At 28.0% G+C, this 27,247-nt stretch overlaps 4 protein-coding genes across 4 annotated transcripts; 1 reads left to right on the top strand and 3 right to left on the bottom strand.

The window, feature by feature from the left end:
• Positions 1-10,954: 10,954 nt before the first annotated feature.
• LOC118053604 (shikimate O-hydroxycinnamoyltransferase) lies at positions 10,955-12,606 on the top strand. The gene is made up of 2 exons (XM_035064916.2): positions 10,955-11,376; positions 11,578-12,606. The coding sequence occupies exons 1-2, from the start codon at positions 10,966-10,968 to the stop codon at positions 12,466-12,468; spliced, it is 1,302 nt and encodes a 433-aa protein (XP_034920807.2). The 5' UTR covers positions 10,955-10,965; the 3' UTR covers positions 12,469-12,606.
• Positions 12,607-13,744: 1,138 nt separating this feature from the next.
• Positions 13,745-15,490, bottom strand: LOC118053605 (pelargonidin 3-O-(6-caffeoylglucoside) 5-O-(6-O-malonylglucoside) 4'''-malonyltransferase). Its single transcript, XM_035064917.2, has one exon. The coding sequence runs from the start codon at positions 15,335-15,337 to the stop codon at positions 14,015-14,017; it is 1,323 nt and encodes a 440-aa protein (XP_034920808.1). The 5' UTR covers positions 15,338-15,490; the 3' UTR covers positions 13,745-14,014.
• Positions 15,491-20,120: 4,630 nt separating this feature from the next.
• LOC140955538 (uncharacterized) lies at positions 20,121-20,625 on the bottom strand. Its single transcript, XM_073408906.1, has 2 exons — positions 20,263-20,625; positions 20,121-20,177 (listed from the first exon to the last, which is right to left on the bottom strand). The coding sequence occupies exons 1-2, from the start codon at positions 20,623-20,625 to the stop codon at positions 20,121-20,123; spliced, it is 420 nt and encodes a 139-aa protein (XP_073265007.1).
• A 249-nt stretch (positions 20,626-20,874) lies between these two features.
• On the bottom strand, positions 20,875-21,657 carry LOC118053585 (uncharacterized). The gene has a single exon (XM_035064897.1). The coding sequence runs from the start codon at positions 21,655-21,657 to the stop codon at positions 20,875-20,877; it is 783 nt and encodes a 260-aa protein (XP_034920788.1).
• Positions 21,658-27,247: the final 5,590 nt, after the last annotated feature.

Genomic DNA, 27,247 nt, shown 5'->3' with positions numbered 1-27,247 from the left:
TACTTGTTTGAAATCATGTAAGGATAAATAATTTAATATCCAATCACTTTGGTTATCACTAAAATATCATTATTTTGTCAAAATGAGTTTCAGTTCTAAACCAAAACTTTAGGATTAAAAGCCACCGAAATCATGTTTTTTATGCAAATAAACACTAAATTATTAGTTAATCATGCATAAGGAAGGGTTCTGGGCAAATAAATTAAACAAAACAAGTCAAAATCATATAGCTGAGGCATTATTCTTGGGAAGAACACAAAGAAAAAATGAAGAACATTCAATGTGAACCCAGCAATGTGGCTCTCAAACCAGACTAGATATGGGTGAACCAAAGACACATATATATTGAAAATCATGCAATGATCAATAATCTAGTATCCATTCACTTCGATTATCAATGAATCATCATAATTTGACTAAAATGAATTTTAGTTCAAAACTAAAATTCTAAGATTAAAAACCATTTAAACACGTTATTAATACAAATAAACACTAAATTATTGGTTTATCATGCATAAGGAAGGTGTATGTGCAAATAAATGAACCAAAATTGGTCTAAATTTAGGGGCTAAGAAAATATTCTTTCCAAGAACACGAAGAACATTGCCTAAACCTAGAAAAAAAATCCAGCCATGCCTAGAAATGGAAGCCACTGCCATGCCTAGAAATGAACATTTTTGGCTTCTAAAACATGTCTCTTTTATCCCAGCAAGTCAAAATATCATACACAAATATATTTGAATAAAAAAAAAACTAATACAAAAAAAACATTAAAATCAAGCAAGAGAATACCAAATCTAAAAAAAACATAAACTTAAAACAAAATAGATATCTAGAATAACTACTCTTTCTTTGTTTGTTTTTGGAAATTTTTACCTCTCATAAACTTGCAAAGCTAACAAATTTTTTGTTTAGGCTATTATGCCTCTGCATTTGTGTTTTTTATTGATATTTTTCTTCTTTTTCTTTCATTTTTCTTCTTTTCTCTCTTTGCTTTCTCCTTTTCTTATTGATATTTCAATTTTATAGGGTTTTGCTAGAGTTTTTGAAGGTTTTAAATTCATTTGTGACATTTTAATCTTGAAAGAAAGGTTGTAAACTCTTGATAAGAATCCATTTAAAAGGCTTTGTGTGTGAACACACAAAAAGAAAATTGGTTTTTGCAAGAAACTTGCACTGTTAGAGTTGACTGAGTTACCTACTTTGAGAACTCGTCAAATAAAATTATAACATTATTGTAACCTGAGACCACTTAAAGTTGGTAAAGGGGATGCACACTTTTCATTTAAATCTAAACTTGCTCAATTTGAAGGTATATAGCTCCACATTCATTCGTTTGAAATTGTCAACTCGATAAAGCTAAAACTTAAAAAAAAAAGGTCAATCGACTAAACGATGTGTCACTCACTTTCTCTTCTTTAAGTCTAAACAACGCATCTTTTAGGATTTTTTATCTGAGATTGAAAATTTTCAATTGAGCCCCTATTTTTATGATTTCATTTAATTACACTTATAATTGCCTTCAATCTTTTAATTTCATACAATTTTACTCAATCCAAACTCAATTATCAGCCCTTAAGTTGGCTATCTTTTTTATTTTGGTCCTTGATTTTTAATTTCTTCCAATTAAAGCTTAAATTGACTTTAAAAATCATTCTCTTATAAATTCAAATAAACCTTAAAAAATTCTAATTGAGTCCTTAACATTTAATTTTGATTTTTCCTCCTCAAATTGAATATAAAAACTTTTTATTGAGTTTTAATTAATCATTTAAATTTTTAAATTAAAATAATTATTTAATATAATATCAAAAATTTAATAATTCAACAATTATAAGTTTAAACCCTAAAATTTTTTTTTCTTCTAATTAAATTAGATTTACATAAAGATGCTTATAATTTATTTGAATATATTTTTAATTTAAAAATATTTTTAAAAAAATGTCATTCACCGCATTAATAGCAAGGAATCAGAACTCTTGTCCTTATTGCATGGGAAAAAAACACTCCTTTATTACAGGTTCATAAATTACATTATTTAATCTTTTCATAATTATATATCAGATGCGGGCCATGAGGTTTACATTTACTCCCCAGAATTCAAAGTTGGTGTCTTTAGTGCTGTCAACTTGCATATCATTTAAAAAAATATTTTTAAAATAAATGCAGTTAAGAAAATCATAGAAAATATTTGTGACTTATTCTAAATTATAAAATAAACTGTAAAAAAAAATAAACTAAGAAAAAAAAAGGGAAAAAAAAATATTAAAAACATGAAAATTTCAATGACAACATTATTAATACTGTTTCACGAAATAAATTTAACTATACTAAAAACATTTCCTAACGCAAATTAGAATCGGCCACTGCAACTGCCTTAATGTGTTATTTCTTTATTATTTTTTTATTTTGCTAATTTACAAGAAAAACTCTTCTTTTACTCCTTTGATAATTCTGTAGAATTTCCACAAAAGCTTAAAAGAGGTTGATCCTAATTATATTTTCTTTTATAGAGTTATTGAGGTTTAGAATTTGTCTTGATTTAATAAATAATGTGATTGGTAATTTGATATTTTATTTCTGCATGCTAAAAAAAAGCTCTGAAACAATCAATGAGCAATCTTTTATATAGAATAAAAAATAAGATAAAGAAAATCAGGCATACAATATGATTAGGACAAACAATTTTTTAGTGGAAAAAGTACTAGAAAATTGCAAATCAAGCATCATAGTTCTCCTGATCATATCCACTCAAAGAAATTAAAGAAAAAAAAGGTCAAACTTTCTTCTTTATATAAATACACAAGTCACTAATTAAACTTCCAGGCTGTTCATATTCAGAGGAAATTAGGACATTCGGACATGTTACTGAGGGTTGAAATAACTGTTTTCTAAAACTTAAAAATATTAATGATTATAGAGAATTTTAAATCTATTATTAAATCTAATTAAGTAATTTAATCTTAAAATTTATTAGCCCGACTCTTTATTTAATTTAAGTTTCGAATTAAACTACATAAGAACTTATCCAAAATGAATTATTTAATTTAATAGATTAAAAAAAAATAACCATTAAAAATATGACATAAATTTTTTAAAAAAATTAAAACTAAAAATTAATTTTATATTGAGACGATTTCATATTGAATTAACCTCGGTCACCATGTAAACTGAGTCATAAATATCAATGGATTTAATAACTTTATTATTTTTATAAATTATTTTTATTTAATTTTATGATAATATTATATGCTTTTAAAAACAACCCTAAAAAATATTTATTTTAATAATTTTGTTTCTTTTAAATAAATTAGATTTACATAAAGATGCTTTCAACCTAAAAGATGCTTATAATTTATTTGAATATATTTTTAATTTAAAAATATTCCTTTTAAATGTCATTCACCGCGCGCATTAATAACAATGAGTGAGAACTCCTTGTCCTCATTGCATGGAAAAAAAACACTTCTTTATTACAAGTTCATAAATTACATTATTTAATCTTCTCATAATTATATTATCAGATGCGAGCCATGAGATTTCCATTTACTCCCCAGAATTCAAAGTTGATGTCTTTAGTGCTGTCAACTTCCATATCATTAAAAGTGTTAGTTGCAAAAGTGTTAGTTGCAAATGGACATGTCAATAATGGAGGACGGATAGTAAATTAATGCAAAGGCAAGACATTGTAGTTGAGATATTAAGTAATTTGGACCCAGACAAATCAGAAAAATAAAGATATGAATAGACGGCGGCACAGATACCGGACATGGTTGAAGAGATTGCGGAGGATGAAGGATTATTTGTTATTGTATTTTAAAAATATTTTTTTAAAAATAACATATTTTTATTTTTTTTATTAATTTTAAATTAATATATTTTTAGTATATTTAAATCATTTGATGTGCTGATGTCAAAAATAATTTTTTTAAAAATATCATTGCATGTATTTTGATATGAAAAGTTATTTAAAAAACAACCGCAACCACACTGTTAAACGAGCTCCTACAAAGAGAAAAAAACAAATAATTGAAAGGAGTTTTATAATATTTTTACTGAAATAGGTGATATTTTTATTGAAATTTTGATAATATTTTTACTGAAAATAGGTGTGACTCCAATATTTATTTTTATTTTTTAATTATTTTTCTTTTCTCTATCCATTTTACATTTTTATTAAAAATTATTATTTTAAATAGTGACAAACTATAAAAATTTTAAATCATGATTTCTATAAAATTAAACTATTATATTTCATAATTAAAACTATATTATTTTGGCATGATTTAAAAATAAAAAGACATGCAATAAAAACAAATCCAATTCCACCCTTGCCATGCATTAATAATTAAAATCTATCTACCCACATGTCAGAATGAAGACCGCAGGCCTATATGCAACTATTAGAGACAGCGACAAGGCTATAGGGTCCCCTTTCCAAGGCCCATCTATCTTGGGGTCAACGAGAATGCTTGTCTTGTAGTTTTGATATCATGTATAAAAAAATAAAAAAACGTTATTACTTAAAAGTCAATCAGAACCAATTTCTATTTTATCTGCAACTTGTCAAGGGTTGGATAATTTTAAAAATATTAATATGATGACATTTTAGACGTTTTTTTAATTAAATAAAATTCAATAAAAAATTTAAAAGTGTTGGCATGAATTTAATTAATAAAATGAAAATTATTTGTGTAATATAAAAAATTATAATGTTTGATTTTTAGCTTAATCAATTAAAAATATGATTTGGGTTTAACTATTTTTTTAAAATTTTTTATTTAAATATATAATAAAAAAAAATTTAAAATTAATTAAATATCAAGGTGTCTATATGAGATCATGATAAACCTATAAATTTTAAAATGAAACAAATTATATTTTGTTGAAAAAAAAATTAATAAAATATTAAAATATGAAATTAAGTAAGAAATTAAATAAGAAAAATTAATAAAGATATAATTACAAAGAATAAAATTGAAAATAAAAAAGAAATTAAAAAAGAAAAGAACAATATCTAAAATGTTTTTGGTAATATGGACTTCTCAATTGTTGACCTGCAAGTAGTCAATTCAAGCATAAATTAAACTGGAAAATTAGAGGCAAAATGTGTGTGCTTATGCATAAAAGGACTGCGTGTATCTATATTTATAGAATGAACTGATAAGGGAACTACAATAGATTTGAGTATAGTTATTAAACTGTAATTTGAGGATTGACCCAGTTAAAAAACCAGATGAATCTTAGATTTTATGATCTAGATTAATTTGGATGGTTAACCTGAAAAAATTAAAAAAAAATTAAAATTACACTGTCTCTATTTTCATGCCTTTACGTTGAAGAAGTTGAAATATATTTTTTTTTTAGTGAGAGTGAAAAATCCCTTACGGATGGATATCCACGTGAAGCTAAGAGGTCAGAACAATAATTATTTTAATATATTTTTAATTAAAAATAGTTTTTTAATGCAGAAAAGAGAGTGCCAACAAAGCATGGACTAGACATTAAATGAGTTTGACACTATTCTACCTACAATTCAAATCAACCTAGCTGTAAGAATGAAGACCACAAAACGCTGTCAGCAATTATTAGAGACAACGGCAGCAGCATAGGGTCCCTTTCCTGAGTCCCATTGTTATATATTTTCTTAATTGATAAATATATTCTTAAAGGTTTGAAACTCTAGTAAATTAACGAGTTTTTTTTTTTCTATAGATATTATAAATTATTATAAATAAAGTTAAAAGACGTGGAAAAAGCTTTTTTTTTTTTTTTTTTTTTTTTAAGGACAAGATTAATTTGATAAGAAAATTAACGGTGTTGAGTATCGACTAAGAATTTAACATAGAAACAGTGGATCTTAGGATTCAAAAAATATGCAAATCAAGCTTCTAGCATGTTATAAATGAAAAAATATTGTCGGGATGGTCGGATATTGCAAGAAACAAGACCAGAAACAAAGTCTAAGTTGAAATAAAATTGGAATTATAATAGAGCTATCACAGTAGCAGAGTGCGTTTTCAACACAAAGTTTAAGGGATTTAAGCAACCTTAAGGACTAGATAGAGAAAAAATTAGTTAACTAGCATAAGAATTTCTAATTAACCTAAGAATTTTGAAGAAATTCGACAGTTAAATGAGAGAATAAATAAAACAAAACACAACACAACTGAAACATAAGTTTTGCAACATTCTTTTCTTCTATGTTTTTGTCAATTTTCCAAATTATGAACTAATTCCTAATTTCAATTTAATACGAATACATGCAATATTCATTAGCAAGTTATGAGAAGTAATGTTATCATTGTAATTCATTAAATTCAAGTATTTATTTTTTCTTGTTTAAAATTATGCTATTAATTGTTATTCATACTTATTAAATTGTTTTGGGATGACATATATGCTTTCTAGTTTTTTTTTTTTTCAATCTATAATTATTGTTAGGGATTAGATCAGTAAGAAGCAAAAGAATTAATTTGATTATTGCAATTTCTATCTTGGTTTATCAAAAAAAAAAAAATTAAGTTAAATTGTCAGGTTTTTGAACGGTTGCTTAAAACAAATATAAACTCTACTCTTAAGACTACTACCAAGTGAATAAAAATTGTTTTCAATATTATATTCGTTTGATGATAAGAAATTGATTAAAAAGCTTTGTTTAATTAATTTACTTATAATTTTATTAATTTTTCTTGACTTTAAAGAATATCAAATTTATTTGTTTAATATAAAAAAATATTTATTTTACTTTAATGATTCTATAAAAATTGATGTGTGGACGTATAACCTTATCCTTGTTGTTGTCTCTAATAATTGCATATAGGCTTTGGTCCTCATGCTCACCGTAAGTGGGTAGATAAATTTTAATTATTAATGCATGGACAAGTGGTGGAATTGGATTTGTTTTTATTACATTGTCTTTCTTTTTAAATCATGCCAAAATAATGTAGTTTTAATTATGAAATATCATAGTTTAGTTTATACAAATCATGATTTGATTTTTATAGTTTGTGTTATTTTAAATAATAACTTCTAATAAAAATGTAAAATGAACTACACATTAGAAAAGATGAAAAAAAAATTGAAAAATAAAAATAAATATTGAAATCCCATCGAAATTTTAATAACAATACCACTAGTACTATAACAAAAAATTACAATTAAATAAATATAATAACGTTAAAAAAGATCATCAATAAAAACCCAAGTAGATCACGCTTTTAAGCATCATCATCATCATTTTTTATAAAAGGACTCTTTAAGTATTTGTATAAATTTTAAATTCGGTTTATTTTTATGTTTTAAAAGTATTTTTTAAAAAAAGACATTATCTCAAATTATTTTTTGTTTTTTATATATTAATAATATAAAAATATTTTTTAAAAATAAATAAAATATTATTTTAATAAGTTTTTAAATAAAATTTTTTCTAAAAATCACTAATAACCGAAGGATGCAGTGCTATATTCTAAGCAGAGGGAGTGGCCCAAAATTAGTCCTTATGAAATAAGAGTTAGGGTGTTTTGTTAGAGTGTCTCCAAGGAGACAATGATAAAGGGTTTAAAATTCGCACAGCAGGTTTTAAATTCGAGTCAAGACGAGTATTTTTTGTAAAAGTTCAGGATAGCTGGGGTTTTACTCGCTCATCTGACCTTATAAAATACACTTTTCAAGAAATGAGGTTTTTTCGAATAAAAAAAAATAAAATAAAAAAAGTTTTTTTGTCAGAGTTTTCCTCAAGAAGAAAGAGCATCGCATGGACTTCAGCATTACATGTCTGTTAAATATGTAGCATTCAATTTCTTGATATGCAAGTCACAAATTTTCCACGTATGAAACAAGAGGAAGATAAGCCAGCTACGTGCATGGTGACCATGCAAGTCACAAAATTTCTTGATTTTATTTTATTGATTCTATATTTATTTTAATGATAAATGTGTTTTTTTTTTTTTTTTTTAATGCAGAAAAGAGAGTGCCAACAAGGCATGGAACAAACATTAAATGAGAATGTTGCCTATATAAAGTTCAAATCTACCTTGCTGTAAGAACGAAGACCACAAGCTCAACGCTGTCTGCAATTATTAGAGACAACGGCAACAGTATAGGGTCTCTTTCCTGAGTCCCATGGCTTTTAATACACCAAAAAAATAATATATTTTTTATTTTTTAAAATTTATTTTTAACAATAATATATCTAAAAATATAAAAAAATCAATTTTTAAAAAAAATTATATTTACACAATAAAAACAAACTGTAATGCATATGTGGGCACCACTCTCTTGCTACATTAAACAATAAAAAAGTAAAGAAATAACGCTATATGTAATTATTAGAGACAATAGTATAGCGTGCCTTTCCCTGATCCCATAGTTATATATTTTCTTAACTGATGAACATATTCTTAATTAGAAGGTTTGAAGCTCTAGCACCTTAATGAGTTTTTGTTTATTATTATTATTATAGATATTTCCTCTAAATATGAACTCCTCAGCTGGAAGATTAGTGAAAAAATGCATAAAGAAAGTTTGACGTTTTTTCTTTAATTTCTTTGAATTGAGATGGGATCTCGATGTTAAATGTTGAGAAATAAATCTCATTCATTTATTAAATCTAATAATAAAAGTTTATCCTATTTTGTAACTAACAAGAAAGAACATATATAAAGTTATTTTTACAGGTAAAGCAGTGATGAGTAGTGTTTTTAGAAAAGAATCTTAATATAATAAGAGCTTGAATTTAGCTGAAATTAAAGTGCTAATATGAATGTTGTTATTTTTGTCTATATGCAATGAAATATTTGAAATAAAAATTAAAAATTTGACTAGTGTATCAAAAAAAATTAATTGACCATCTTAAACATTAATAAATAAATAAAAAAATTGATGTGGCTTCTTCAACATAGTGAATTGGTTAGGCCATTTAAATGGTGGTTTTGTTAAAAACATTTCAAGCAATCATAATTTACCCAGCAAAAAGCGAAACATCAAAATATTAAGGGTAGAGAAATGAAAAGATGAGATATTATATTGAGTGAGGTTAACATATAAAATTTACAACTTGACTTAGTTAAATGATCATAATAAGTTAATATGGGTGAATAATTTATCTATTTTCCTTTTCTTCCCTTATTCTTCTTTAATTTGGGTTTTAATTGGGTCTTAATTGATTAAGGATTAGATTAATTTTGAAAGTAAATTGAACAATTATAAAAGAATTGAATATAAAATTTTAAAAATATGTTATATTGTATCAACTCTAATTAACTGATAAAATTTACAATTCGAGTCATGAATATGGTCCCACTTATGCATAATTATTTTAAACTAAATGATAAAAAATGATGAAATTGTATTTTTTTATTAAATAATTAATGAAACAAAGGGTTAAATTGCATTTTTTATATATATAAAGGGAAAAGGCATCAAACAATACAAAAAAGAAAAAAAAAAGGTTTTATTATTTCAGCTTTACCTGTCAAAATTTTTATCACCGTGAAAGACCAAACTCGGTCTAATATTTTGTTTTCTTAAATGTTTTACACACCAAAACAAAGAATATAAAAAATTGAAAAAACATCTATAAAATAGAACCCAAAAGCGTAGATATGTGGCCTAGCATGTCTAGGCCACTAAAAAAAAAAGCCCTACCAGTGCGCCCTAGCCTTACATTTTTTTTTTTTGTCTTTTTAAGAGGTGAACAATCATCAACTCCTATTTTTGTTAAAAAAAAAATAAATTAACAAACACATCACCTGCTAAAGTAAATGGCATGTCGTATGTTTGTCTATATTCTAGCCTCCATAATTATGATGAAAGATTGGAGCAAACTCATTTTCCCCTCAAAACCCATCTTATAACCCATTTTAACAAAAATAAAATTTTATAAATACCCTCAAAAATACCTATAAATCAATATATCAATCTCAAAATCCACTAAAACATGAAATTAAATCGGGTTAGATTTTTCTTCCTCTTCAATCAACTATTTTCGGTAATATTGAGATTTTAAACAATTATTATCAAGTTATTCTATTTAAATGGAGCCCATGAATTATAAACCAACTTATTGGCTGAAATATACTAAAACAATGACTTTTGCTCTCTATGCTGGAATCGAGCAAAACTTTTTCTAACCTTCATAAATCAGAGACTTGAAAATAAAAATAAAATTTTTTAAACCAAAATAGAATTTAGAAAACTATAAGGTATCAAACAATTCAAATTTTTAAAATTGAAAGACAAAGTTGTACTTTTAATGAAAACTTTAATCACACCACCTATTTTTAACATCTTTTTTACTTTGGTCTTTCTTGTTTTAATTTTTCCCTTAGCCAACAAATACAAACCAATTGGCAATTAACTTTGTCATTATAGGAATTAATTGATGAAAAAAAAATTGTAAATTTGTAAGCACAATTGGTAAATGTGTCAATAACAACGTTAGTTTTGTTCGACATCCAATTTTCTTATAGTATATTTGTTATTTCTATTGATAACAACTAGTTATGATGCAATGCTATTTGGAAATGCAGCTTAAGCGTTTTTTTTATAAAAATTAATTTTTTAACAAATATTTTTTTTTATATTTTTACATTGTATTGATGTGTTAATTTTAAAAATAAATTTTAAAAAATAAAAATAATTTTTTTTAATTTTTTTTAAAATTAATTATTACTATAACAACAAACATTATCCAGAAAAAGAGAGGGCCCACGATTAGTACATGCTTCTACTCGCCTTTGTTCAATGAATGCAGTCCCTCTCTCTAATTTCAGTTGTAGTTCCCTTCTCAGAGTTCATTGTATAAATATAGATACACGCAGTCCTTTTATGCATAAGCACACGCATTTTGCCTCTAATTTTCCAGTTTAATTTATGCTTGAATTGATTACTTGCAGGTCAACAATTGAGAAGTCCATATTACCACAAACATTTTGTTTTAGATATTTGCAGGTGGTTAATACGATGAAGGTGAACACAAAAGAGTCGATCATTGTCCGCCCCGTTCAAGAAATGCCTAAACAACCGCTTTGGCTCTCTAACATGGACTTGCTGCATCCAAGATACTACCTCCCTACAGTGTACCTCTACAAGCCAAATGGCTCCGCCAATTTTTTCGAAGCTACAGTGCTTAAGGAAGCCCTGGGAAGGGTTCTTGTGCCATTTTATCCGGTGGCTGGAAGGTTGGCAAGGGATGAAAATGGTAGAATTGAAATAAACTGTAATGGGGAGGGAGTGTTGTTCGTCGTGGCCGACACAGATTCTACTACTGAAGAGCTCGGTGAATTCATGCCTAGCATGGAACTTCGACAGCTCATTCCAACAGTTGACACCAATTTAGAAGACATATCTCCTAACCCACTTCTTCTTCTACAGGTATATCTATTACACTTATAACTAATAACCATAGCAAGCCTAGCAAGTTTATGATCTATAATTGATCAGAAGGCATGATAATTTTTTTTGTTTCAATATATTTGTCTCATAAGCAGAATTTCAACAACTAATTATTACTTTTTTTTATCTATCGAAGTATCGAAGTTAAGGTAGTAAAAAATCTGTCATTATTGCTGGCAGGTAACCTCATTCAAATGTGGAGGAGTTTGTATCGGAGTTGGGTGGCATCACACTCTAGCAGATGGCATTGGAGCTCTCCATTTCATAAACTCTTGGGCTACTTTAGCACGCGGCCTTTCTATCACTACCCCACCGTTGCTTGATCGAACTATCCTCCGTGGTCGGGTGCCACCAAAATCTATTTTCCATCATGTTGAATATGATCCACCACCTCCCATGAATACTCTTACCAAAAACACAAAATCTCAATCTTTGGCAAATTTTAAAATTACACTGGATCATATTAATTCCTTGAAAGCAAAGGCAAACAACGTCGAGAGCGAAACCAAGTACACCACCTATGAGATCCTAGCCGCACACATATGGCGTTCTGTATCGAAGGCACGTAATTTTCCTAAAAATGATCAAAAAACAAAATTACTTTTATCGGTCGATGGTCGTTCCAGATTGAATCCTCCACTTCAGTCTAGCTACTTTGGCAATGTGATATTTACAGCTTCTCCGATTGCTTTATCCGGTGACCTTTTATCGGAATCATTTATGTGTACTGTAGAAAGAATTCACAGAGAGATAAAGAAAATGAATGACGAGTATTTAAGATCTGCTCTTGACTACTTAGAAGAGGTTGGTGATGTCGGTGATGTAAACACTATTGTTCGAGGATCTCCAACTTGTGCTTGCCCAAATCTTACAGTTGTAAGTTGGATGCGATTGCCTTTTTATAAAGCTGATTTTGGATGGGGTGCTCCGTTGCTTATGCGGCCGGCAACGATGTTCGAAGGTAAGGGATACATACATCCAGATCCAGCCAACGAAGGGAGTTTCTCGTTGGCTCTATGCTTGGAGACTGATCATATGGAATCCTTTCGAAAGCTTTTCTACGAATTTTGATTTTATAAATAAACAGATGTGCTTGTCAACAAACTTGTGTGAAAGTTTGCTTAAAAAAGCACCAAGCTACTTTGTATCTTTATCTTATTCGAATTTCTTTTATATATATTTGGAAGTGTTAATTTAAAGTGTTTTTAATGTTAAAAAACACATCAAATTGGTGTCTTTTGTTGCCTTTCATATATTCTCATTTCTATACCATTAAAAAAAAAAACTAATAGAACGAACAAAAAAGTATACCAAAAAAAAAAAAAACAAGATGAGAAATATAAATAGACGAAGCTAGAGGTGACGTATTTAAATAGATAGAAAACAAAAATGCTTGAAAATGGATTTTTTAGATGTCCATAATCTTCCAGCTGAGAAGTTCACATTTAGAGGATATATATATATATATATATATATATATATATATATATATATAATAACAAAAAAAAAAAACTCATTAAGTTATAATTGCATACATCGCTATTTCTATTTTTTATTATTATTGTTGTTTAATGTAGCAACTGCATCTAGGCACAGTTTGTTTTGACAGTATAAATATGTTTTTGAAAAAAAAAAAAATTATTTTAATGTTATTAATATTAAAAATAAATTTTAAAAGAAATTGTTATTGCAGAAAAGAAAATACCAACAAACATGGACCCAACATTAAATGAGTTTGACCGGTGTTGCCTATAATTCAAATCTAACTAGCTATAAGGATGAAGACCACAAGCTCAACGCTGTCTGCAAATTCTAGCGGTAGAAAAGAAAAATATCTATAGATAATACTTCTGATCATTAAAATAATTTATTTTGATGCTTATGAATTTTATTTTATAAAAAGAGTTTCACTAAGTTCTACTTTCACCTTCAATATCTATTTTTTTTTTCACTTTTATCTTTGATATTTTATTGATTTTTAGTTAAAAAAATATATAATTTATTTTATTTTATATTTATAAGTTTATTGTAATTTTATATAAACCACATTGATATTTAGTTGGCTTTTAATTTTCTAAATATTTATTTTTTTATTATATAATTAAATAATAAAATTATAAAAAATAATTAAAAGTAAATCACAAGTTTCATTAATTAACTTTGCGTTAGGAATCAAATATTATAAATGATGTAAATAATTATTTATTTATTGATTAAATAAATGCATACATTTTTAAATTTATTATTGAAATTTTTTAATTAAAAACATGTATAAAATCTCATCATATTAATTTTTAAAAATTATCCATCTACGAGGGTGCAGATCAAATAGATGGAGTACTCAACGTTGTTCTAATTGACTTTTAAGGAATTAAGTTTAGTTTTTTTTTTTTTTTTTACATGATATCAAAATTACAAGACAACCATTCTCGCTGACCCCAACCTTAGAAAATTGTACTGGTAGAATTGCAAAAACAAAAGAAAAAAAAAACACTGATGAGACATACAAAGCAAATTCAAAGGCAGGGAGCACAAGCAACTACAAACACGAGTTACGCAAACTGGACATACAAATCAACATTACATATACCATGTAATGAAGAAACCGATGATGTTCTTAGGTAGTGAAAGCTAAAAGATCAGGATCTTGTGTAAAAAGAAGCATGTTCTTTTCTTCCAAGCTCACCCACGCGTCAATTCCATTACCATCTTTCGTGTCAAAAAGCAAAATCATCTCTTTGTGAGCCTGCACACCTCTACTCACCAAAGTGGGCTTTCCCCAACCAAAATCTGCTTCATACATAGGGAACCGACACCAGCAAGAAAACAAATAGACATCTTGTTGTTCAGTTTGCTTCAATGCTTCATCTAGCTTTCGAAAGTCGTTCATCACCATGATAAAAAATTCATCAGAACTTGAAGCTTTCGCGTAATTTGAGAGAGTTTGTTCAATGCCATCATGGATCCGACTTACTAACTCGTGAATCTTCACCTCGCCCTCATCATTGGGCATAAAATGGGGAGCTGACCAACCTGCAAAGTTTCCACAAGAGTTCTCTGGTATAGGAAGATTTGTCTTTCCTCGCAGATTGATAGGAAATTTGACGATGGAAGGTCTCATTCGGCCATGTACAGCTTGAGACACCCTAATACAACTCCTCCATATGAGTGCCGCCACAACCTTTACTCTTGTGATTTGTTGTTTCGGCAACTCTGAACTGTTATTTCTAGCGCTGGCACTAACAGCAGCTTTCAAATTTGATATTGCTACAGCATCAAACACAAACCTTTTTGTGACAATCTTATTTGTAGCTGTAGCTTTACGTTCCCAATTCTCGATTCTAAATGAATCTCTTGGTGGGAAAATGGAACCCAATTCGAAACTTGGAGGACTTGCCTTGTGGATCCCTATGCGGCACGCAGTTGCCCATGCCGTAATGAATCCAAATGCCGAGAATGCATCGACCATCTTGTGTGTCATAGATACACCTATAGCAACTCCACCACACTCAAACCTGTTGAATTGAACAACTAGCGGAGGGCTATTAATAGGATCGAACAATGGTGGAACAAAGTGATTCTGCAACTGGGTCTCGAGCTCTTCATCGCTGAGGAGTTGAGAGAGAGAGCCAGCTACTTGGGCTTCCAAATACTCGGCTCCCTTATCATTGCATTCAATTAAGGGTTCATCACTCGAATATCTTCCTGCGAATGGATAATATAGCGTTAAAACCTCAGACAATGATTTCTGTAACCGCAAACTTTTCTCTGCATTGTTGATTACGCCGCATTCTTCTTCATTAGCTGGGTAGAAGTAGAAGCTAGGCACGTAATGACTCTGACCATGCTGGTCAAAACTTGATATTTTCAAGCTTTGAAGGTGGGGTGGAGTTGGAGATGATGGAGTGATCCATTTTCTAAATATGATTTCAATTTTCATGTTCAAATGCTTCGAAGTGTGAAATAAGAGTTCGGGTTTTTTGTAGAGTTTTCCTCAAGAAGAAAGAGCAATGCAGGGACTTCAGCATTGCGCGTCTGTTAAATATAGATGGAGCATTCAATTTAGGCAAATTATTCACACCAAAACTCAATAACTACGTGGTGACCATGCAAGTGACAAATTTTCCACCTAAGAGACAAGAGGAAGAGAAGCCAGCTGCATGGTGACCATGCAAGTGGCAAATTTTCCACCTAAGAGACAAGAGGAGGAGAAGCCAGCTGCGTGGTGACCATGCAAGTCACAGAATTTTTTGATTTGATTTTATTGATTTTGTATTTATTATAAAGTAATATAAAATTATTTTTTAAGTTTACCCAACAATTTATACTTTGAGATCGAAATTGGTTTTTTAATATAATATTACAATCTCAATAGCAACACGGCTGGGAGTTCAATTCTATTTTAATTAAAATAAAAAATATAAATATAAGATTTTGTTGATATGTGAAAAACTTTCAACCAAGATTAAAACTTTTAGGAAAGACAAATAATGTGAGTATTTATAAGTTTTTAACTTGAATAAATATTACTTAGCTAATTCTGTTAAAATATAATATAAAATTATTCATAACCTTATCTAGTCGCTTAACTTTTATAATTCAGATGGTTTAAATTATTCATGAAAACATAAAGCGTAACCGTGAATAGAAATTTTTTTAAAAAATATATATATAATAATAGAGAACTTTATATGTAAAAAAATCTTATGTTTTATGCTTCACAAGAAACCAGAAATAATTAAAAGATGAACTTTCTTCGTTAGAATTATTTAGTTTCATTTGAAATTATGGTAGTTTTCTATTTTTTAAATTTTTTTATAAAAAATATTGTTGGATATTTTTTATAATTTTAATATGTTGATGTTAAAAATCTTAATATTCACATATATTTGATGCAGACATTGAAAATAAAAATAAAAAAACTATAAGTTTTCAATGTTTGCACCGTGGCATGTGAGGAAATGGAACGTGGATTACAATAATGAAGTGGTAATTTTACTTTTTAATTCAAAATTATTTAGCCTTTTCTAATGGTTAAAAAATTATTTACGAAGGCAAGAAGGTTTTTACATAATTTTTACGCATAGTAAAATTATACATAGTTGAAATTGAACCAAACATGCATCTGTCATCATACCTAGCACTTTCGCTTCAAGAATCTTATGCTTATGCAAAGGCTTGTAGCTCAGTAGTATTGATAAGGGTTTTGTTATCCATGCATTCTGAGTTTAAATTTCAGTGTGTATGTTTATTATTCCTGGTATACTTTATTTATTTACTAAGCTTGCAGTATATTTAGTGGGTTTGAAAATTAATCGTGGTATATATAAACTGACCTGCACATTCCTGGATTATAAAATAAAAAAAAAATCTTATGTTTGCAGACTGATCATATGGAATCCTTTCCAAAGCTTTTCTGCGAATTTTTATTTTATAAAAAACAGATGTGCTTGTCAACAAACTGTGTGAAAGTTTGCTTGAAAAAGCACCAAGCTACTTCGTTTCTTTTTTTTATTCGAATTTCTTTTTTATATATTTGGAAGTGTTAATTTAAAGTGTTTTTATATATTGGAGTGAACCTAAATGACAAGTCTTGATTGATTAATTTTGGTGAAATAGGAATCAAGTATTATAATTGATTTTGATTGCATAAATATTTTTGATTTATTAATCAAATACATGTATAAACTTTTAAATTTATTATTATTATTTAATTAAAAACACGTGTATAATGCCATCATATTAATTTTTTAAATTATCCAAATCTTGACAAGGAGCGGATCAAATAGATGGAGTACTTAACTTTGTTCTCATTGACTTTTAAGTAATAATTGTTTTTTACAATATCTCATAATGTGTCGTATGTCACTCTCTTAATATGTTTTTTCATGTAATTGCTTAGCATTTTGTTGTTTTACTTTTTAGCTAGGGTTAATTGAAGGTTAAAATTATGGTTGCATGATATTATTAACAAGAACACCATTTAAATAGCCCAACCAATTCACTCTTGCTTTCTAATTTGAAAAAGACACAACAATTTTTATTTATTAATTAATATTATGATAATCAATTAGTTTTCTGATCGATACTCTAGTCAAGTTTTTAATTTTCATTTGGGATATTTTATTGTATATAAACAAAAATAATAATGTTTATATTTGCACTTTACTTTAAACCAAAATTCAAGCTCTTATTGTACTCAAGATTCTCTTCTAAAAACATTATCCAACAATGCTTTACTTGTAAAAATAATTTTATATCATCTTTTATCAATGACAAAAGAAGACAATCTTTTGTTATTAACTTTAATGAACAGTTAAGATTTATTTTTTAACATTTAAGATCAAGATTTCATTAACCCATGAGCTTGGAAATCTTCCAATTTTTCAAATCAAAATTCCACAAAATCCTAATTCAAGCAACTTAAAAGAGGGAATGTATTAAAATAATATTTGTTTATATTTTTAAATTATTTTGATATATGAATATTAAAAACAAATTTAAAAATATAAAAAATATATTATTTTAATATATTTATAATTAAATAATATTTCAAAAATAATTATTAACAGATTGTTATTGCAGAAAAGAGAATGTCAGCAAAGCATGAACCAAACATTAAATGAGTTTGACCACTGTTGCCTATAATTGAAATCTAACTAGCTATAAGAATGAAGACCACAAGCTCAACGATGTTTGAAATTCCTGCGGTAGAAAAAAAAATCTATTGATAACAATTATGATCATTAAAATAATTTATTTTGGTGGCTGTGAATGTTATTTTATAAAAAGTTTAATTAAGTTCTACTTTCACCTTCAATTTTTTAAAAAAATCAGATCTAATCTTAAGGAGTTTTTGGGTTTATGATAGATTTTTAATTTTTAATTTTTTTTATGGGTTATTTAAAGATATAAACAAGTTTATATGGGTTCAGTGATGTTTTTGGGCGAACAATACTTGAAAATAAATTTTTTAAGTGTAAAACACTTATGTCTAACTTTTTAATGATTAGAGGTCAATGTAATTGGTCAGAGCACGTGCTTTTAATTTTTTTAAAAAACATAAAGATTAACAATAAGTTATCTGTCCCATAAAAAAAAGTTCAGGCACACGAACGCCTTAGTCGAACTTTTTATTGGAGGCCCAGGCATGCAAGGCCAACCAGGGCCACATTCCTGGGCCTTTTTTTTTTCTTTTATTTTTTTTATTTTTTATTTCTAATTTATCCTTGGCAAATAGATTTTTATTAATTTTTTTCACTTTCATTTTTGATATTTTATTGGGAAAAATAATTTTTATTTTATTTTTTTATTTATAAATTTAAATTTATCATAATCTCATATAGCCGTATCGATCTTTATTTGGTTTTAAATTTTATAAATATATATTTTTTTATTATATAATTAAATAAAAAATTAAAATTAGATTATGAGTTTGATTGATTAAGTTCAATTAGTTAGGAATCAAACATTATAAATTACACAAATAATTCTTTATTTATTAATTAAATATATGCATATATTTTTAACTTTATTATTGAAATTTTTTTAATTAAAAACATGTATAAAATCTCATCATATTAATTTTTTTTAAAATTATCCAACTCAAGGTGCAGATCAAATAAATGGAGCACTCAACTTTGTTTTAATTAACTTTTAAGGAATTAAGTTTTTTTTTTTATATGATATCAAATAGATGGAGTAGTCAACTTTGTTCTAATTCTCGTTGACCCAGTTTGATGGGCCTTAGAAAGGGACCCTATAGCCTTGTTGTTGTCTCTAATAATTGCATATAGGCTTGTGGTCGTCATTCTGACAGTAATTATTAATGCATGGCAAGAGGTGGACTTGGGTTTCTTTTTTAACTAGCACGGTTTTTGTTTTTAAATCATGCCAAAATAATATAGTTTTAGAAAAATTGTGAAATATCACAATTCACACGTCACATTGAAAACGTGATATTTATTGTTGTTATTTAGAATAGTAATTTCAAAAAAAAAAGTAAAATGGACGTGAGTAATAGGAGTGATATATGATGTATATACATAACCAATTCTCTTTCTCAATCTGAGATCAATTAGAATTTTAATGATTAAAATACTAGACGTTAATTCTATTGTTTTTAGTAATTAAAAATAAAAAAATTTTATTTTTTTGACCATCATCAGAAAAATTCTGACCTCAAATTTTTTTTTTTGTCACACTATATATATATATACATGCGACAAGATTTATTTGGCGACTCTCAAATGTTATAAACTGAAAAAAAATATTTTCTTTAAGAATAAAAAACTCAAATAAAAGTTGTCTGTCGTAAGTAATAGGGAGAAGAAATTAAAGTAATTTGATTAGTGATTTTTTTCTTGTTTATTCTTTCATATTATCATCGATGTATGGTGTATAAAATGTTATCAGGTGAAAACTTTAGTAATAATTTTATATTTATTTGTCTTGTCTTCTCACACAAAAAACTTTTATATTTGAATTTTGTAAAACATTTATACAAAATTCAAATTATATAGATATACATTAGAAATCAATTCAAAGCATATATACTAATTCATATCAAATAAAATTAATTTAAAAATACTTTTAAAATGAAAAAACTTATATTATAATTGTTCTCTTCGAGTTTTCATATTTTGAAATAGCTTCATTATCAATCTTATCAAAGATATTTTTCTCAATGTATACAACCAAACTATCATTCATCCACTTATCTCTCATCCTATTCCGCAATCTACTCTTGACAATATGCATAGCAGAAAAAACTCTCTCCACTGTAGCAGTTGCAACTAGTAGAAGTAATGATAATTTGATAAGCATATATACTAATGGAAATATCAAATTCTTCTTTGTTTTTACCATTTTCTCTGCAAGACTAGCAATACCTTCAATACCAGAGAACTCATCATCACCACGTAGATCAATAATATATGTATCAAGTTGGTCACCAAGTACCATAAGGTCCACTATAGAGAATTCACTGGGATAAAAAAGAGCAAGACGAAGAAGCTTTTCTTTGTTGAAAGCAGAGAAAGAGTCACCTGGGTTTAAACATGCCACACAAAGTAGTAACTTTGTACTCGTCTCAGTAAAACGATCATCCAACTCAGTAAGTTGCATTTCAATGATATTGTTAAACAATTCATAATGGAATTGGTGTAGGTTTGTAATCCCTTGAGATTTTTGCCTTGAATGCCCACGAAGCTTGTACTCATCATCCATGTTTAGAATATCAATATCATGTTTGATGCAAAAAGATGACACTTCTTCCGGTAAAGATTCCCAATCATTCTCTCTCATCATTTTGAATCGTTCCTTTGATGTTTTCAATAAACTCATAACATTTTCTATGTTTTGATCTTTTCTTTGTAATGCTTGTGAGACCTCATTAGTAACTAATAGTATTCTTCTCAAACAATGAAGCATGAATACAAAATTAAATGATTCCATAATATCTGTTAAAATGACTGCTTATGTTCTCTGTTCTGAGTTCATCCCATCCTCCCTTATAATCTCAAACACATCAAGAACTGATGAAAACATTGCAAGTAGACGAATAATTGTAACATAGTGGGAGCCCCAACGGGTGTCACCATACCTTCTAAGAGAAGTTTCTTGATTCAAGCCTCGTCCACTAGCAATTTCTCCATTTTCAAGTCCTTCAATAATTCTAGCATATTGTTTTTCTGTAATCACCTCCATCCTTTTACATGATGCTCTAACTATGTTTATAATACTAGAAATAAAATTGAAGACATCTCCAACTTCATTATGCTTCTTTGTAACAGCCACAAGAGTCGATTGAAGTTTATGAGCAAAACAATGTACATAATATGCACTTGGATTGCTGTTTAGAATAAGTGCTTTCAAGCCATTGAATTCACCTCGTATGTTATTAGCTCCATCATATCCCTGACCACACAATCTTGATATGTTTAGCCCATGTTTAGAAAACAAAGCTTCAATAGCTGCCTTAAGTGAACTAGCAGTTGTATCTCGCACATGTTGAATGCCAAGAAAATGTTCAATTATATGTCCATTGTTGTCTACATATCGTAGAACAACAGCCATTTGTTCCTTGATTGATATGTCACGTGACTCATCAATTAAAATTGAAAATAATGAGTCACCTAGATCTTTGATAATCACATTTGTAATCTCCTCTGCAGCAGCTTGAGTAATGTCTTTTTGAATATTTGGAGAAGTCAATTTGTTATGTCTAGGAGCTTCACTAAAAGTAACTCTTTTAATCATTATTTCTGGAAAGAAAATGCAAGAGCTCTAGATAATTTCCTTGGTTGCTTGAACATTCACATTCATCATGGCCACGAAATGGAAGTCCTTGGTGCAACAAAAAACGAGCACACTCTATTGAAGCATTCAATCGAGTTCGATAATCACTTTGACTCTTGACTGTCTGCTCAGATAACAAAGTCATGATACTTTGTTTTTCATTCATCAAATTCTCACATTTTATTCGAGCTGCATTGTGACTACTATTAGACTATCCAATATGAAAATCAAATCTTTCCTTCTTTTTCCAATTTGAAAACCCATTACCCACAAACGAATCAATACCCTCTTTTGACTTGAAGAGATAACAATACAAGCAAAAGGCAACATCTTTGACTATGCTGTACTCTAACCATGTTGGATATGCATTAAACCAAGCCGGATTAAAGCGTTGTAGTGTTGATATTTTCCCAAATTGTTTTTGAGAAAAATCACAGTGTGAAGGTTGACAAGGACCTTTTTGTAGATAAGCTCTTCGGATTGCATCCCTATCATTTATATGGTATTCATAAATTGGTCTTCTTAAGCCAGGGTCAGCAAGGAGAGTGTCGGGGTTGATTTCAATATGACTTTTCTTTAAACTTGATGGAGTTACATGACTTGAAGCTTTGATTGACTCTTCATCCTCAAAGGATTTACGCTTGAAATACTTGTCTAGTGACATGTTAATTTAATATGAACCTGCTGGATTTTTTTTTATCATCATTAGTGTCTGCATAATAATTAACACAACTACATAATAATTCACTGTTAAATAAAAATCAGTTGAGTTACACAATAATTCTAAATCTTTCATATGAAATTCATAGCAAAATACACATCAATTCATCAAAATCAAATCCTATTTCAATTCATATCTATATACATATAATAAGCATGTTGATTAAATTATACTTTATTATTTCTAGATATTTAATTGAGGAGCAATGCCTAGTGTATGTGTAAGAGAAACAATTCTTGAAAAACATGCTTTCTAGTTGATATTTTACTTACAAACAAGTCATATGAAAATATTAAATTTCAATAAACTACTCTGCCAATGCAAGAGATGTCAAGAATAGTGGTTTTGCATGAATATTAATTTATTCCTTTATAATAAGAAAAGAAATATTTAATTGATTAAATTAGTAGATTTAAACATTTATTTTGAACATATTTATATCAAAACCCATAAATTATCATAAAACCCTAATATTTTTAATGACTAATTATAAAAGAATAAAATTAAAATTAAACAATGAAATAAATAAAGAAAATTTACCTAAAATATAAAGCAAATGGCAAAAAAAGATTAATTGCTTACCTATACTTGATGAGAAATTTGCATACGAGAGAGGCAAAGAACAACAGCTCATGAAAAGAATAAAGCGGTAGAGCAACTCATGAAAAGAATAACACGGCAAAAACAGGGAACAAAAAAAATACTCTTTGATAGCTAGGGATTCCATATTTTAAAGTTGGAAGGCCCGGTACCATCAATTTAATATGGAAAGGAAAAAGGAAAAAAATTGTGCAATGAGCTGTTTATATTTATTATATTATATTATAAGCCTACACTAAATTGGAAGGCCCGGTACCATCAATTATAAACAATGCAGGTTTCCTTTTTCCTTCCCTGCAGTAAATTCCCTAAACTAATATATTAATTTTTTTAAAAAAAAAGTTAAAGGGGCAATTGCCCCCTTTTGTCCCCACATGGCTCCACCACTGGTTATGACTATGAAAAGTATTAGCACCTTTAACATGTATGAAGTAAACTACTTCGTGGTTTGATGTGATTTAATGACTTTAAAAGTCATCTTGTCAATGACTTCTTAAAAAGGAAAAAAAAAAAATTCACCTCGTTAAGAAGATCCTTATATTATCGGGTAAAGAAAAGTTTATTGCTTTAGCATCAATAAAAACAAAACAAACTTTTCTATTTAATATTAAGAGTATGTCCTACGTATAAGATCGTAATCCTGAATACAAAAAAAAAAAAAAATAATTTGAAATATTGGCCTAGTTCTTGTGACTTTAATAAACTTATTATTAAAACAAAAAAATACATGCTAAGACATATTTTTGAAACTTTCTATGTTGTATGACATATTTTTATTTATCTTTAAGAGATTTAGCTATATACATAAAAACAAAATTATTTTTTTGTTTTTGTTTTTTCAGATATATATATTTCATAGAAAACCAATATTTTAATACCAACTTTGTATTCTTACAATATAAAAATACAAATTACAAATTAAATACACGAAAAAGCCACAAATATATATATATATATATATATATATATATATATATATATATATATATATATATATTTGCTGAATCCAACTCAGTAAGAACTATCACTAATAGTCTAATACACATATGAAAATGCATGCACAAGACGAGAAGAACAAACCTGGAGGCGGAAACGAAGGGACGAAGGCGATGTTGAAGGCGTCCTGGCTGGTCTCCCAGCGCTTTCGCCTGTATTAGCTCTTCCCCTCTGTTCTCTGTTGGCGTCCGTCTCCTGAGTTTTATCTCCTTGTCTTCGTCCTTCTCTATCTCTACTGATTTTTGGGTCTCTCTCCTCCCTGTTCTCTTCCATCTTTTTCTCTGGTGTTCTTCTGTGCCTCCTCCACGTCTGTGTTTTTCTGTTCTTCACTCTGTATCCATTTTCTTTCGCCTCCCGCCCTCTCTGTTTCTTTTTCTCCTCTTCTCCTGGACTTTTTTTTAGTTCCTCTGTTCTCTCTTTTTTCCTCTCTGTTTTTTTTTTTTATAACCCGGGGTGTTTGGGCTAGCTTACGCGTACCACGATTAATTTCCAGATTCATTGAACATCCTGCAAGCCCAATAGACAGGTAAGGTACTGTGGAAGTGACAGACATGCACAAGCAAAACTTGAACCCTGATACAAAGAGAGAACACAACGCCTTTTCACCGTTCGGCAACAAGCTAAGTGCCGCTCTTTTCCTCTCTTTGTTTCTCCTCTCCGTGATCTCTGTGTTTTACTTCTCCCCTCTGCCTTTGGTTCGTGGCCTTTCTTGGACTCTTAATTAAATTACGAAGAGTTACTGGATAAACTATTTATCATAAAATATGGGTCATTTTATTTAGTGGGGTTCGATTACATTCAATTATTTTTAGAATAAAATAAGTCAAGCCTCCAAGTGAAAGTACAAATACTTTCTTAACATAATCGAAAATAAAATTGAGATTTTTTACTAAAATGGATTAGATGTCACATTCTATGCTCGTGATTTTACTGGAAATTAATATATCCCCCATTAACAAAAAGACTAAATTTCACCTCCGATTTGTTTTGAAAAACAAAATCAAAATAGAAAGCCCTTGCAGTTGCATTCAGACGTCCATGTTTATGTCTGCAATCAATCAGTTCAAGATACAGGTTGTAATTAAATTTTGGAGATGCATCCTATGTGATGAAAAAGATTTTATCAGTATATTATTATTTAAAAAAAATTAGTTAAACAAAGACTCATAGGTCTAAATTTCAAGAATACAAACACGCTTTAATAAACACATATTGAATTTAATGCTACTTAGATCTTAGCATGTTGGGCTTGGTACACTGCCAAGCCCCAAACATGTTGGGTAGGACAGTATGGAATGACTATTCTTCCCTGTGCACATCTAAGAAAATAACCTTCATTCTTTGAATCTAGCACAAGAAAAAAGCTTAGCCTTGAAAGGCTTTAACTATATTTAATGTCTTGGATTCGAATTTTTTATACCATTTAGGTGTATAAAATTTATTCAAGAACTCATTATCGTTTCATCAAACATTAATATAGATGCAAGAGATATTTATTCATCATTAAATGCTATCATGATAAAGTTACAATATAGATCCTCCTCTTCATAAAAAGACAGGACTCATGAATTATAAATACACCATGAGACATTCAGAATAAGATTCATAATTTTCATATATATTTTCAGAGCATTTATCTTTACAATATTATTTTATTTTTCTCTTTAAAAAATACTTATTTAAGTATAAGAGAGTCTCAATCTTCAACTAAGAGAACTTTTTGTAAGTACTATCCATTAATTATTTTAACCTACTAAACACCAAGTATAAGTTATCACGTATCTTAATTAGGGAGAATAGATGAGATTTCTAAAATTAATTTATTAATTGATTATAAAACCCGGAAGCTTATTTTTATACTAGAATTTTTCAGGACTTCATTGACATTTTGTTTAAACGAAAACCATTTCTTTTAGATTTGTTTCATAAATATGTATTAAGAATTTTATTAAGCCAAAATGGCTCGAATCCATGAATCAACGAGAGATGCTTGGAATTTTGAGAAATCAACCAATACTGCGAGACCTAATTGAGGTTCAGAGGTGCTTTCGATTTTCTATTTTGGGCTCAATCTTTTGGACTAACTGAAAATACAAAGCCTAATTTGGACTGCTATAATACCGATGAGTTTGGGCTTTTCTTTTTTATCCTTGAACGATTATTTATTTACGTTATTTAACGTGTGTGTTTTTTTTTCATCCTCTAATGTTATGTTTACATGGTTTTATATCGCTTGTGATTGATTTCAATTTGCATGTTGTGTTGTATTTTCAATGTCAAAAGATATTTTGGTATTAAATTGATGTCTAATTTTATAAATTAAAAATATTAATTTTATTAATTCAAAATATTAAAGCACAGACCAATTTAATACATAAATATAAAAATTACAATTTAGTCTCTAAAGCTTTTACTTTTTTTATTTTTGGTACTTGTATCTTTAAAGTTTCATGTTTCAATCTTAAACATTATTTATTTTATATTTCAGTTCTAGAATTTAAAAAGAAAAAAAAAAAGTCATAGGAAACAAATGAGAAGCGAGAGAAGAGATAAAGTGTTTAGTTTAACACATTTTAACAATAAAAAATATTGATCATAGCGTAACGGCGTTAGATAATTCATATTGAAAATTAAGTTTTATTAGTCTAAAACCTTGAAACCTAACTTTTCAATCACATAAAGTGGTCACAAAGCTAACCAAAAGATGATATATTATATGCCGAGATAAGCAAAGTGTCGTTTGATGTATAAAAAAATTTCAGAATGGATAATATATTATCTACTTATTTTTTGGCAATTGGGTCTAGCCTTCGAGGCTCATACATGCCTAGTTCTGTTTTTGTTTTTGTTTTTATGGGTTAGGCAAGCCTGACTTTTTTCTTAAATAACCCTTAATTGTTTTCCTTTAATTCTTAACAGAAAATCTCTTTAAATAAATTTATTAAAATAACATTTAAACAATTATTGAATTATGCTATTAATTAAAAAAATATTTAGGTTTTTTACAATGACATTATCAATTACTTTGCATGAATAATTATGTATTAGCTTAATATACCGAGTTTTTTTTAAATAATTTGCAAATGAGAATAAAATATATATTTATATATATATATATATATATTTTTTTTTTCTCATATTTATTGTTCTCATATTTTTTTATACAAGTCCATACTAATTATTTATAGTTAAAAGAAATTTTTTTTCATAATAAAAATAAATGCTTGAATAAAA

This window comes from Populus alba, chromosome 4 (genome assembly GCF_005239225.2).
Source record: "Populus alba chromosome 4, ASM523922v2, whole genome shotgun sequence".
NCBI classification, from domain to species: domain Eukaryota; kingdom Viridiplantae; phylum Streptophyta; class Magnoliopsida; order Malpighiales; family Salicaceae; genus Populus; species Populus alba.
This window is presented reverse-complemented; position numbering and strand designations above follow the sequence as displayed.